Consider the following 15356-nt stretch of genomic DNA (forward strand, 5'->3'; position numbering starts at 1 on the left):
TTATGGCTGTTATAGCACATTTCATTGATAAGTCTTGGACATTGCATAGCAAAATTTTGAGGTATGACAAGCATTTTTTAATTTATTATATTGTTTTATTGTTGTTAAATTTGATAATTGTAGTTTTAAACTTTAAGTTTACTAATAATGTATAATTGTATGTCATTTAAGTTTATTTATGTCCCTTGCCCTCATACAAGTGATGTGTTGACCGATGTGTTAATTGATGCTATGCTTGGGTGGAATGTGGACTCAAGATTATCCACAATAACAGTGGATAATTGCTCTACCAATGATAGTATGATTAGTAAGATTAAAGCAAAATTGAATGTTGGATGTTTTTTCAATGATGGATATTTATTGCATATACGTTGTTCTGCTTATATCTTGAATCTTATTGTCAAGATTTGTTTAGATATGATTAAGCATGCCATTGATAATGTGAGGGAAAGTGTAGTTTTTTGGACATTATCTCCAAAAATAATAGAAAAGTTTGAGGACGTTTGTCGACAAATGAAAGTGTCTTATGCTAAAATGTTGGGTTTGGATTGTTCTACTAGATGGAACTCTACTTATTTGATACTTAAAACTGCTTTGGTTTGTAAGTTTGTGTTTCCTCGACTTAAATTATTTGAATCACAGTATAATCACAGTATAAGAATATGCCAAGTGACAGGGATTGGGAAACTGCAAATGATGTTTGTGATAGAATATTAGAGTTGTTTTATAATATAATTGAGTTATTTTTTGGGACAAAATATCCAACTGCTAATATGTACTTTTCAATAATTTGTAAGGTTAAGTTGATATTGAATGAGTAGGTCAAGTCTGTTAATGAAGTGATTACTACAATGACAAAAGGCATGTCAGATAAGTTTGATGCATCTTGGAATGTGATTCATAAGTTGATGGGTGTTGTTGCAGTGTTAGATCCTAGGTATAAAATGACTTTCCTTGACTTTTACTCTCATAAGGTCTATCCTTATGACTATGATGAACAAATTAGCAATATCAAGTAACTTTGTTATGATTTGATGGAGGAATATCACATTAAAAAAAAATAAAGTGAAGTGAATAACTAAGAATGTAAATTGGATGAGAGCGTCACTCTAAGAGAAAATTTCATTTATTTTGATGATGAATATCAATCTTTTTTTAAAAAGAGGAAAACTACTAAGGTTACTAGTTTCAGAACTGAATTGGAGCTTTACTTGGATGAAGATGTTATAGTTGATAATGGTCAGTTTGAAATTTTACTTTGGTGGAAAGTGAATAGGGTGAAGTATCCTACCTTGCAAACTATTGCAAGAGATATATTAGTCATTTCTATATCTATTGTTGCTTCGGAGTCGGCATTCAGTTCTAGTGGGAGACTGGTGAGTCCTCATCGTAATCTACTTCATCCAAAGACAATAGAAGTATTGATGTGTGCCCAAAGTTGGTCGTCAAATGAAGTGGAAAAGGTGAATTTATTTCATTTAGTAGTTATTTTTTATTGTTAGGACTTTAACATTTTCATATTAATTGATTTTTTATATTTATATTTTTGTTAGATGGAGTTGGCTCATTCATTTCGAATGGATATGCATCAATTTACGAATAATATATTAATGTTGTTGATGAAGGTATTAACTTTTGTAACTAAAATTTTTTAGCTTAAATTACAATTTAATTATGCAAATATTAATTTATTAATCTTAATAAGTATAGGTTTGGAGATGTGATTTGTAAGCACGCCCGCCCGAATATCCCAACCACCCGGTCTATCCGAACGAAAGCACCTACATAAGGGAAGAGAAATAACACAAGACAAAAATACCCTGACATGCATAAATAAGAAATTTAACAGCGGAAGCAATACGGTAAACATGCATGCCCACAAGTACCCCGCTGTAACAGCGGTCATGGAGTATATAAAAATACATACAGATCCTGTGCTAAAATAGGAGATACAAGGGACAACCTGGCACAGTCAAAAATAAAAGACAGAAACTCTAACAAAACATCAGAGATGATGGGGGCAGCTAACTGTACACCCTACCAACACGGTTGGCTTCTAACTAGCGCAATCCTCGCCCTCGGCCTTCCTTTACCCTTACCTAGAATGACGGAAAGCAAGGTGAGTCGCAAGACTCAGCAAGTTTATATGAAAAGGAAGGCTATAACACGAATCGAAGAAGAGATCACCCCAAATACAAACCCACATGTACACACAAGCCATGTGACTCAACCAAACAATAATGTCGTGTAATAAAAACACATACCGGTCCTTGGGGCCCACATAAGACACCTGGCACCCAAGTCCCATATCAGCCTCCTGCTGCCCTGAAAGGCAACATATATCTCCATAAGCCTGTGCGCACTGTCCCGGGTCGGTACTCCCGTCACCCGTATTCTTGCCGGTACTCCCGACAGCCGAGCCAAAGGCTCCCTCGGAACGGTACTCCCGTCCGAGAACTAAATACTGCCAGTATCCATGCAATGCACATAAAATGCAATGGAGTAATGAGCATCAACGTGATATAAAGCGCCCATACATCCAAGCATCAGGCCATGCTCCACTCACATAGTAAATCACACGCGATGCATATGCCCGTGCTGGATGCAATCTAACCAAACTAGAATGTCCGTGACCAAGTATAACCAAATCATGATAATCCCAACATGCAACCCATACCCATGTGCACACCAAACCATGCACAAGAATAAAATATAATCAGGCATGCTATAATTACATAACGGCAGAGCTAGTCAGCAGTGCCTAGCACCGGTCAGCAGTCAGTGACTAGGAGGGACCATCTGACGGCCTAAGACAGACCGTACGACAATCACACCTACACTGAACAGCCAATCCCTGCCCCCACTGCACAATTGCTCTAGTCAATAAATAACCAAAAATCTAATAATAATACCCAACAGCTAAGAACCTAGCCCCGGGTGAGTACGGCATCATTCCCATAGACTTGGGGGTGGTACAAACCCCCGTAGGTAATCAATGAATAAAATCCTCGAGACCCGGTTAATAAATTAAATTTTTAAAACACACCGTTTAAAAATCTCATAATTTATTAACAGCCGAATCAAACGAAGGGAGGTCAAATAAATTGATAACGGAAGAATCGATGAGGTTGGTGAAAAGAACTTGCCTTTACGAGGATATCCTTAGGCTCGTTTCAACTCAACACGACAAAATTTATACAAACTGCAATATCCAATTATTTGCCAAAATTAATAAAATTGGGCTCTAAAAGAAATTCTGACTGTATAGAATATTAATTACTAGCTGCTCTACATACCTGGCAATTTAAATCTTGAATTAAACTTGAATTAATCTGAATTTTGGACCCCAAAATATCCCAAATTTCTCTCGAATGCGCACTGCTGCTTTCTAAAATTACTTGCTGTTCAAATGCACCAAATCACACCCGAAATCGGGCTTAATTTAAGCAAAAAATGAAAGGATGAGAGGGAGCCACGTGGCAGTGCTGGGGCGACCGCTGAGGAGGCCATCGCCTCAGTCGAAACGACGTCGTTTCGACGTCCAATGGCTGAAATAAATCAGCCAAAATTCCAGCCTCGCGCGGGCGCACCCGCGGGCTCGAACCCGCGACCGGCCCCTCGCTCCGCTCGCACCCGCACGCTTCTTCGATATATATATAACTTAAGTTATATTTAAAGTGATTTTTGGGCTTTTCTGTAATTCACGCCAGCTACCTGCAATTTCCAGAAATCACACTTTCACCCCCTATATTATTTTAATTTTTTTCTTATTCCAGAAATTCCTAAAATAACAAAATTAATTATCCTAATTTCTTATTTCCATAAAATCATATAATTAAATTTTTATTTAATCCCAACAACTTATTTTAATATTTATTTTAAATTAAATTATCCCAAAATTAAATTAAATTGGCATTTATGGGGCGTTACATGATTTTTCATCTAAGAAGTTTGAAGTTAATTTGCAACTTTATGTAAAAAGAAGGTAAATTTATTAGAATTTGTCTTTGTTGATTGTGGAGTTATCAAAAATTTTTATGAATACTATTTGTAAAAGTTTATTTTTATTTGTTAGTATGGATCAAACTAAAAAAATTATGATTAAAATCGAAACTGAATGATTTGGTTATGATTTTTAATTTTTAAAATCAAATGGGTAATGATTTAGTTTTAATTTTAGTAGTTTAAATTTAGTTTAATTATGATTTTAATAAAAATCAAAATTAAATCAAACTATTACTAATCCTATATATATGTATGTTACATGGATGCATTACATGTACAGAAAAATTCATGAAATAGAACAATCTATTGCCTTTTTTGAGAATCTTTCTTCTCTTTGGACTTTAATTCCTTCCACTCTTTAGTGATAAAGGTTTTGATAAACCTATTTGGTGGATCAAAATAAGAGGTGGAAGTGATTAATTTGGGCAAGAATGATTCTTTTAGCTCTTTTTATTTGTCATTGTTCAACAATAAATGATTGTCACTGTAAGCACCCTCGCCCGGATATCCCAATCACCCGGTCTATCCGAACGAAAGTACCTACATAAGAGAAAAGAAATAAACACAAGACGAAATACCCTGACATGCATAAATAAGAAATTTAACAGCGGAAGCAAAACGGTAAATATGCATGCCCACAAGTACCCCGCTGAAACAGCGGTCATGGAGTATATAAAGATAAATACTGACCCTGTGCCAACAATAGGAGATACAAGTGACAACTTGGCACAGTCAAAAGTAAAAGACAGCAACTCTATCAAGACATCAGAGATGACGGGGGCAGCTAACTGTACACCTTATCAACACGGCTGGCTGTTAGGTGAAGCGATCCTCGCCCTCGGCCTTCACTTTACCCTTATCTGGAATGATGGAAAGCAAGGTGAGTCATAAGACTCAGCAAGTTTATATGGAAAAGAAGGCTATAACAAGAATCGAAGAAGAGATCACCTCGAAATACAAACCCACATGTACACATAAGCCATGTGACGCAACCAAACAATAGTGCCGTGTAATAAAAACACATACCGGTTCTTGGGGCCCACATAAGACACCTGGCACCCAAGTCTCATACCAACCTGTCGCTACCCTGGAAGACAACATATATCTCCATAAGTCTGTGCGCACTGTCCCGGGTCGGTACTTCCTTCACCCGTATTCCTGCCGGTACTCCTGACAGCCGAGCCAAAGGCTCCCTCGGAATGGTACTCCCGTCCGAGAACTAAATACTACCAGTATCCATGCAATGCACATAAAATGCAATGGCGTAGTGAGCATCAACGTGATACAAGGCGCCCATACATTCAGGCATCAGGTCATGCTCCGCCCACATAGTAAATCACACGCGATGCATATGCCCGTGCTGGATGCAACCTAGCCAACTAGAATGTCCATGACCAATCATAGCCAAATCATGATAATCCCAACATGCAGCCCGCACCCATGTGCACACCAAACCATGTACAAGAATAAAATATAGACAGGCATGCTATAATCACATAACGGCAGAGCTAGTCGGCAGTGCCTGGCACCGGTAAGTGGTCAGTGACTAGGAGGGACCATCTGACGGCCTAAGACAGACCGTACGATAGTCACACCTACACCAAACAGCCAATCCCTGCCCCCACTGCACAACTGCTCTAGCCAATAAATAACCAAAAATCCAATAATAATACCCAATAGCTAAGAACCTAGCACTGGGTGAGTACGACATCATTCCCATATATTTAGGGGTGATACAAACCCCCGTAGGAAATCAATGAATAAAACTCTCGAGGCCCGGTTAATAAATTAAATTTTTAAAACACACCGTTTAAAAATTCAATAATTTATTAACAACCGAATCAAACGAAGGGAGGTCAAATAATTTGATAACGAAAGAATCGACAAGGTGGGTGCAAAGAACTTGCCTTTACAGAGATATCCTTAGGCTCGTTTCAACCAAACACGACAAAAATTATACCAACTGCAATATCCCAATTATTTGCCAAAATTAATAAAATTGGGCCCTAAAAGAAATTCTGACCGTACAGAATATCAATTATTAGCTGCTCTACATACCTGGTAATTTAAATCACTGATTAAACCTGATTTAATCTTGATTTTTCTCCAAAATCTTCCAATTTTTCGCTCGCGCGCTCGCTGGAATTTTTCTACAATTGTTTGCTGATCACTAAGCGAAGAATCAGGCAGAAAACGGCCTTAAATTGGCCAAAAAATGAAAGGAGGAGGAGGCGCCACGTGGCAGCCGCAGGAGGCCACCACCTCATTAACAAAACGGCATCGTTTTGACGCCTAGGCTGATTAAAAATCAGCCAAATTCTCTCTGTAATCAACCAAATTCTCCTTGCCGTGCGCGCACACCCGCGGGCTCGAACCCACGATCGCCCATCCGCCCGTCCCACCCGCAAACCACCCGCGCCACACGCCTTATTTAACCTGTATATAACTTATGTTATATTTAATGTGATTTTTGGCCCTTTCCGTGAATCACGCCAGCACCCCCAAACTTTTATAAATTACACTCTCACCCCTATAATAATTACACTAACACCCAAAACTTCTAAAAATCACAGAATTTAATTTATTTTAATTTTTTTTAAAATCCCAGAAATTCCTAAAATAACAAAATTAATTATCCTAATTTCTTATTTCCATAAAATCATATAATTAAATTTTTATTTAATCCCAACAACTTATTTTAATATTTCTTTTAAATCCAATTACCCCAAAATTAAATTAATTTGACATTTATGGGGCGTTACAGTCACTATTATTACTGGTAAATGCCATGTCTTGGGTCTTTTCATTTTTCATCTTTCTTTCAATTATATTTTTTAATTACAATTTATATTTTTATTTTTATACTTTTAAGTTTATTATTTTTAATTATTCGAACTTTTCATTTATTCAATTACATCTCTTCACTTACATTTTTAAGTCATTTAATTTCTATATTTTAATTTTTTTTATGTCAACTCAAATTTTTCATTATTTCGATTATACTATTTACTTATAATTTTGAGTCAATTTAATTCTTATATTTTGATGTGTAAAAAAAAAAAGTGTAAGATAAGTCAGCAATTTGTTTCTATCTCTCTTTGTCTCCCTCTACTTCTTTCAGCTTACTCTCTCTTCTCCATCTAATCTCTGGAGTATTAAAGTAGTAGCTCTGCTAACTGGAAGTTAGATTTGGCGACCATTGACAACAATGGAAAATAATCAAACATATTGACTTGTTACTTCCCACTATAGGGTAACTGCAATTGAAGGTGTTATATAATAAGACGAACCCTAGGAAAAGGTTTTACGGTTGTAAAAAATGGGGTAATTTCAGCTTGTATTGTTATTCTCGTATTCTATCAAGTTTTTCTTATTAATAAATTGTAATCTTATAAAAAAAATGTCGAAGAATGATGCTTGCAATTTTTTTTTTCAATGGGTTAATACTTTTTTGCCTGATCATATCCAAAGGATCATAATATCTCTCATGAAAAAAGTAAGAGAGTATGAAAAAGAAAAAAAAAATAATTATTGGCAATGTTTCTAACTTGACAAATCAACCAAAGTTGTTGTCCAAAGTATTGAATCATCTTATTTTACCTTTTTTTTATATACCAAATTATAAAGTTAAATTGATTCAAAAATGCAGATATAAGGATATAATTGAAATAATGAAAAATTCAAGTTGTTATACAAGAAAAAATGTCAAAATACATGAGGGTTAAATTGATTAAAAAATACAAGTATAATGACATAATCAAAATAAAAAAAAAAAAAGTTAAGATGATCACAAGAAAAAAAATATATAAAAATACGTAAGGAAAAATATGGCCATATTTTTCAACTACGAAGGAGAAATGTCATTTGAGGAATAAATAACTATTGAATCAGACCATTTATTTTGATAGTTGATTTTTATACGTTAACCAAACTAGGGTATCAACTAGTAACTAATTTTTCAGTCACATCGAATGGTTCCATCTAATTTCAACTAGAAACTAGGGTATCAACTAGTTGATTTTTTTTCCTAATAACTAAGCATTAAGAACATTTATGCATAATAAATTATTTTATATTTATGTGTGGAGATATCAGGGATATATGTATTGCTTTTTGTTATATTAAATTTGAATTTAATAATCATCATTAAATCATACGAGAATAATAATTGTCTTTATTCAAGAGGTTACATGCTTTGATATGACATATCAATTTCAATAATTAATTACATAAATTTTACTAAAACATCTTGTAATTTGGTATTGTCAACGTTTGGAATTGGTCGACGAAAATTCATTGGCCCGCACTGGTGTGGTAGATCCGAGAGAGGAGTAGTGAGGTATCCAGCTTGCTTTGCTGAGTCGTCGGCCCGTCCCTGCAAGGTATATCGAAACACAAGTTAGTGAGCAAGTAAGCAAGTATATCAGGTGTTCGTAAGTTGGCAGAAAAGAGTACATACCCCCGGCCCTCAAGAGGGCTGATCGATATATATTTGAGCAGAAGCCTCTTTGCATGCTTCGTACTTGTACAGGCGATGGGACGGAATAGCATGGGGCTGGGGCGCCTCTGCCGCGGCGAGGTGTCGATGAGACATTCATTAATGAGGATGGGATCTGAGATGGATATCTGAAAATCCAGGTGCAACTGTAATGATATTGTTGCTAGAAGACCAGGATGGGACTGGCATGGGTCGGCCAAATGGACCGAGAGAATGGCCCAAATGGTCCAACCAGGGCAGCCCTTGGCCTGCCGCTATATCGTGACATATGTTCTTTCAAAAATGTGAGTTGACGGGTTGAGTTGACGAGCTAAAGAGATCGCTAGGAACTTGCTCCGAACATAGCTGGGAGCCCGCACGAATACGCTGACGAATTAGGGGTGTTATCGAGAGCTCACTTGGTCTCGACGTTTGAAACCTGGTTCCCGCACTATATGAGCTCACTTTAACAAACTTAGTTTGATGTTTACTGGGCCTTGAGCATTTGGGTCGAATCACTGCATTAAGTCCAGCCCACACAGCGTAGAGCGAGAAAAACCCGTAACAGCTATCATAAATATATATAAATATCCTTAAATTCAAATATATATGGTAGATATCTGAAAAGTTGCTTAAACATTTTAATATTGTTCTTTAATTGATTTATTAAAAAAATATAATTGTAGATTAGTTTAATTAGGTTTGAGTTGTTTAGATTCGTGTCATATTTGTTGTAAGCACCCCCGCCCGGATATCCCCAACCACCCGGACTACCCGAACGAAAGCGCTTACGGGAGGAGAAAGAATGAGACACAACCAAAAAACCACCCTGGCATGCATACACAAAAATAAAAACAACGGAAGCGAAGCTAGACACATGCATGCACTACGGGTACCCCGCTATCACAACGGTCACATGATAATTAAATGAATACAGACTCCTGTGCCGACATACACAAGACTCGAGGAATAACCTGGCACAGTAAGAATAATAGAGTAAATTCTACTCAACCATCAGAGTTGATCGAGACTAACGGGACTGCCTGTACACCATACCGACTCTGCCGCTAAAAGATGACTCCCTAGCCATGGCCCACACTGCTACTACTTGGAATGATGGAAAAACAAGATGAGTCGAGAGACTCAGCAAGCATAAGAAACGAAAGGCTGAAGGCTACACAAAGCCAATAAACTTCTCCCAGAACACTAACCCCCAAATACACACAAGCCATGAGACGCTACAACACACTAGTATAGCATAATCAAAGCACATATCAGTCCTTGGGGCCCACATAAGATACCTGGCACCCAAGTCCCATACCAACCTGTCGCTGCCCTGGACGGTAACAAATACCTACAGCATCCTGTGCACGCTATCCCGGGTCGGTACTCCCGTCACCAGTATCCCTGTCGGTACTCCCGACAGCCGAGCCATAGGCTCCCTCGGAACGGTACTCCCATCCGAGAACTAAATACTACCAGTAGCCATGCAATGCACATAAAATGCAATGGCGTAGTGAGCATCAACGTGATACAAGGCGCCCATACATCCAGGCATCAGGCCATGCTCCGCCCACATAGTAAACTACACGCGATGCATATGCCCGTGCTGGATGCAACCTAACCAAGCTAGCATGTCCGTGTCCAAGCATACTCAATAAATAAATATCCCAATATGCAACCCGTACCCATGTGCATATCAAATCATGGACAGTAATATAATAAATCTAAACGTGCAGAAAATCACATACTGGCAGAGCTAGTCAGCAGTGCCCAGCACCGGTCAACGGCCAGTGACAAGGAGTGTCCACCCAACGGTCCATTTCAAGGCCGTACAATAGTCTACCCTAATGTCACCAACAACCGACCCCTGCCCTACTGCTTGATAGCTCTAACCGAACCATAAATAAACCCGAGAAAAATTGTAAATAAACCTGATAAAATCGTAAACAAACCCGCACGTCTAGGAACCTAGTTCCCAAGTTGGTTCAGCATCATTCCCAAATGAATGGGGGGCGATACAAACCCCCGTAGACTCATAACAAATAAACTCTAAAAGTCCTGGATTTAATTTAAATTAAACCCAATAAATAATAATTCAACAAATAAGGCCAGGTGCCGAATTAAAGTAAGGGAGATGATAAAATACGAGAAACTACGAAGTCTCTCACGGGAATTAAAGAACACGGGGAGAGGGTTAGAAACTTGCCTTCACACGGCCATTTCCTCTTTTTCTTGCACTCCCGCTGCGAAGTAAAGCGTTTAATAACTATTAATAAAACCCGTGGCTCACATTAATTAATTCTAATCGTGTAATATAAATGATTTAACCGCCTAAAATCTCACGTAGGCATACCACAAATAAAATCTCAATATATCTTATATTTATTTAAAATTAAATAACACTAATAGCATCTTCAATTTACATATATAATTAACTATAACATTCACAATTAATTTCTATAACCAAATCGGGTTGAGGAAGCATATAAAATTCATAAATCAAATGAGAATCACGAAGGGAGTGAAGAGCTTGCCTTAAGTTAATTGTTCCCGGTGTTTACACGCTTACTCGCTGCTAAATTAATACACGCTGCAAATTAGTTTAATTTAACTAAAAATTAATAAATTCGCACTTTAAATTAAATTTTAACCGTAAAAATTTATTCACATAACTAACACAACTTACCTGAATTTATAAACTTTAATTAAATTGCATCTTTTCTATTTTTTCTTGATTTTTCCCCCCTCATTTCCATGGCCGCGCACGACTTCATCTTCTCCAATTTTTCTCTTCACTGTTGCTGTTGAAATTGGCTGATTCACGCTGCAAACGAATTAAAAAAAGAAGCAAATGAGGGGCTGCCAGAAGCTGCCGCATGGCGGCTCAATTTAATCCACCGCCTTGCCCAAAATGACGTCGTTTTGGGCAAGGTTTGGCTGGAAAATTCCAGCCAAAAATCCAACACAGCGCGCACACACGCAGGGCTCGAACCCGCGACCCTCGGCACCTTCCTCGCGCTCGTGACCGCTTGGCTAGCTATCATCCCTGATTATATACTGCCTTCCATTAAATTTAAAGTGACTTTCAGCCACTTTTCGAATTTTACACCAACACTCTTGAACTTTTAAAAATCTCACTTGCACCCCACATTTAATTACACAAACACCCCACAATTTCCATAAATTCCACTACTTTAATTTATTTTATTATTTTTCTAAATACTTCCCAATTAAATAATTATTTTCTCTAAACAACATAAATATATATTTCTCTTAAATCACCAAATACTCAAATAAATTAATATTTCCTTATTTTCCTCAAAACCACATAAATACAAACTTCCTCTTTAATTCCCAAATATTCAATAATATCCTCAAACACCGATTTAAATAATTATTATTTATTTTCAAACTTCGGGATATTACATTTGTTGTGGACCATTCGTTTCGTAAGAGAGATATGGAGTGAATTGTACAACTATTTAATATGTTTAGGCCTAACTAATTTTAATTAAATTATTAATTTATATTATTTTATTATAATTGTGACTTGCCATTTGATCTAAACATAGGGACAACAAATTTACTCATCTCCACGAGTACATGACAAAAGTTTATTTATTAGGGTAGTATGGATTGAATTGTAGACCCATGGCACAATTCAACTGAATAAATTTTAAAGACTTTAAAATTTATGTGCGTTTGTGAGCAATTTCAGGTGTACTTTAATTTGCTTCTTGTTTCTTGCTTCTTGCTTCTTGCTTCTTGCGTCTATGTGCTTGATCTCTGCCAAAATACCTGCCTTAGTGGAAACAAATCAATTCTCTAATCACTGTTAGTGCCATCATTTGTAGAGCTGTGATGAGATCACTTTAATTTCTGTTTTTGCTTGGCTAGCTTTTTCAGATTGGAGGTTGGACCGTGGGCGTGTGATGAGAGGTGGCTTTTTGGAAAGAGGGAATTGAAGAGAAAGCCTGGGTTTGAATGATGGCTAGCAAGAGATCTGCTATAAATTGTCTGAGCTGTGCACAGGTCTTTACGACGTTTGTATTGATCTATGCGGCACGACTTTTGCATGGATAAACTAATCCTGCCGACGGTAAGGATGAACTCACTCAAGTACTTCTTACTTTCTCGTGCTGGTTGGTTGATTAGAAATTGAAGGGGAAGAAAATAAACAAAAACAAAAAAAGAAAAGAAAAGGAAGAAAGAGAGAGGCTTCTATTACCATGCCTCCTTAAAACCGAAGGCTCATGCATAGTAAGCTAGAGGGTGGTGCTTGCTTAGTTTAATTGGAGTAATTTTTTTTTCTTTTTTTGGCTATTTTTATTTTCCTGGTTGTTGCTTTATGCCCTCCATTGGAGTTTAAAGTTGATAAGTTACTGAAATTTTCTCACAAACGTGGTGTATTATATCTTCCTTTGTTTCTCTTGTTTTTTCCTTTGAGAATGAAAAGAATGGCATGTCATTTTCTTTTTCATGTTTCACGTTCCCCGAAACTTTATCTGCCTTTCTGGGAACGTTCTCCTAACTGCCTCCTACATTCCTTCATTTTCTATGCTGGATCACTTGCTGCAATTAATGGTTTATATGCTGCACTTGGATGCCCGTTGCTTCCTGGATGGGTTCCTAATGGTGGAGACCCATGCACTGAGTCTTGGCAAGGAGTTCTATGTAACAATACAGATATTAGTTCATTGTATGGAAACCCTTCTGCTATTGCGTCTTGAGATATGATTTTGTCAACAATGTCAACTTTCAATCCTCATACAATTGTACAATTTTTCAGAATTCTTATCGATGCAAATTTGGGAGGAGAGCTAGGCGACTGCTTAAGCTCATTTTCTTCGATCAAAGAAATGTATGTTGCAACTCTCTCTCTCTCTCACACACACACACAGAGGGTATGATGCGTGTGCATGCATGCACTTTAATTTCTCTATTAATGACATCCCAATGCTTTTGCTATTATTTGTTGCAGACAACTGAGCAACAACAACATTGGGGGTAGCATTCCTTCCAATCTTCCAGTGACCTTGCCATATTATATTATGTTGGATTTCTTTCATTTTGTACTTCAGGTTATTTATGATCTTGAATTTCCTTAGCATTTTCTATCCATTTATGCAGAACATATAATAGCCTTCACCTTTGGCAGTTTCCTTTCAGATAATGAGCTAAGTGGAAGCACCCCAAGTTCTTTGTCGTCTCTAACTCAACTATTCGCTATGTAGGATTTCTCCCACTTTTCTCTATGTTATCAAGGTTGCTTGTTGCAAAGAGCTTGGTTTGTTGACAATATTTCTATTCATGTTTCAGGTCTCTCGATGGCAATCAATTGACTGGAGGCCTTTCGAGTCCTTATAGGGTTGTTCAATATGTAAGGTTTTATTTCTTTGGCAAATGTCTATCGTCATGTTTTACTTCCTAGTTGTTGGTAATTCTTAGACTACTGAGCTTGATGCAGAGATTTATCGAGCAACAATTTGAGCGGGCAACTCCTACCCTCACTGGAAAATTTGTCATCTCTGACCACTCTGTGAGTAATTTATCCCATTCATGCACTTGCTTTGCACCCATTCCTTCTGTGTGAATGAAGCTAAGATTGTAATTGACTTGATAGTCATTTGCAGAATAATCAGCTTTCTAGGACTCTTGATATTCTACAAGATCTTACACTCAAAGATTTGTACTCTTCTCAACCAGGACACTTTCATGGAATGCTTATGTTCCCAGAAAAATAACTGTATAACTAAGTTAGTAGGGTGAGATACCGCTAGCCTATAGTTTCTTGACCTACATTTTCTTTTCCTTTTCTTTTGAACAAGAATATATAGAATAATCTATTCAATGGTCCTATACTTGATAAGTTGCTGAGCATTCCCAATTTCAAGTAAGAGCCTTAGCTCTAAAATTTTGGCTTATTTCTTCTTTTTGTGCATTCTTTAACATATGAGGTTGGTGTAGATGTTTGATATTCTATTTTCTCTAAAAATTTCGTTATTTGTACTGGGCGTAGTTATGGAAAGCACCTCATAATAAAGGATAAGCAGTTAGATGCCTGGAGATTATTTTAACATTTGTTAGAACACTTTTCTTTGTTTCCCAATTTTGTAGAAGTCTTCATGGCATATGAGATTCCTAGCTTTCATATTTTCTGAATGAACAAATTTTGGAGTGCTGTTAGTGAGTTTCAAAAAAGTAAAGTGTCGTAAAACACAAGGTAGACACATTAGACCTTGGGCACTCTCATACTGACCTAGTCATATATATAATTGTCTGAATGAATAAAAAGATGTTTTATGTTGAATGCAATGTCATAACATGTGCACTTATTGGTAGACTAGCTTATGTGTACACTTATGTGTACCTTTATAATTTACTGTTTTTATTCATTTTCCTCGGAACATAAGCAATGTCATAAAATGTGCACTTATGTGTAATTGTCTGAATAAATAAAAAGAGGTCGTTTTATGTTGACCCAGTCATACATGTAAATGTGTACCTTTATAATTTACTGTTTTTATTCATTTTTGCTCCATGCTTTGCTGAAAAATTGCATTGCAAATAGAATGGTGCACTTGGTCTAATGTCACCGTTCATATTCTCCTAATTGATTAAAATATGTTATCTAATACCATTTTGTTATGGCTTACATCTCATTATGTGTGTAGTTTATCAATATTAAGACCATGCGAGATGTTTATGACATGGTCTACCAAGAAATTTCAGTCAGGCTTTTATGACTTCTCTTTGAGTCACTGGAATAAATATGACAAGTTTCTGATAGATTTTTTATTTCTCCTGAAGCATTTGATTCAAATTTGGAAGATGTTATGAGAAATGTAGCAGCCCTTTCCCGGATCATTCC

At 36.8% G+C, this 15356-nt stretch overlaps 1 protein-coding gene across 1 annotated transcript in view; it reads left to right on the plus strand.

Annotated features, from left to right (window-relative positions):
- The window catches only part of LOC127791655 (protein STRUBBELIG-RECEPTOR FAMILY 1-like), an 81409-nt gene extending 67180 nt beyond the window's left edge, over nt 1-14229 (plus strand). The window contains exons 5-7 of the mRNA XM_052321632.1: nt 13805-13865; nt 13953-14024; nt 14119-14229. Of these exons, the coding sequence (XP_052177592.1) occupies nt 13805-13865; nt 13953-14024; nt 14119-14229 (244 nt within the window). The remainder of the gene's footprint in view (nt 1-13804; nt 13866-13952; nt 14025-14118) is intronic.
- The last annotated feature ends 1127 nt before the right edge of the window (nt 14230-15356 follow it).

This window comes from Diospyros lotus, chromosome 15 (assembly GCF_014633365.1).
Source record: "Diospyros lotus cultivar Yz01 chromosome 15, ASM1463336v1, whole genome shotgun sequence".
NCBI lineage: Eukaryota > Viridiplantae > Streptophyta > Magnoliopsida > Ericales > Ebenaceae > Diospyros > Diospyros lotus.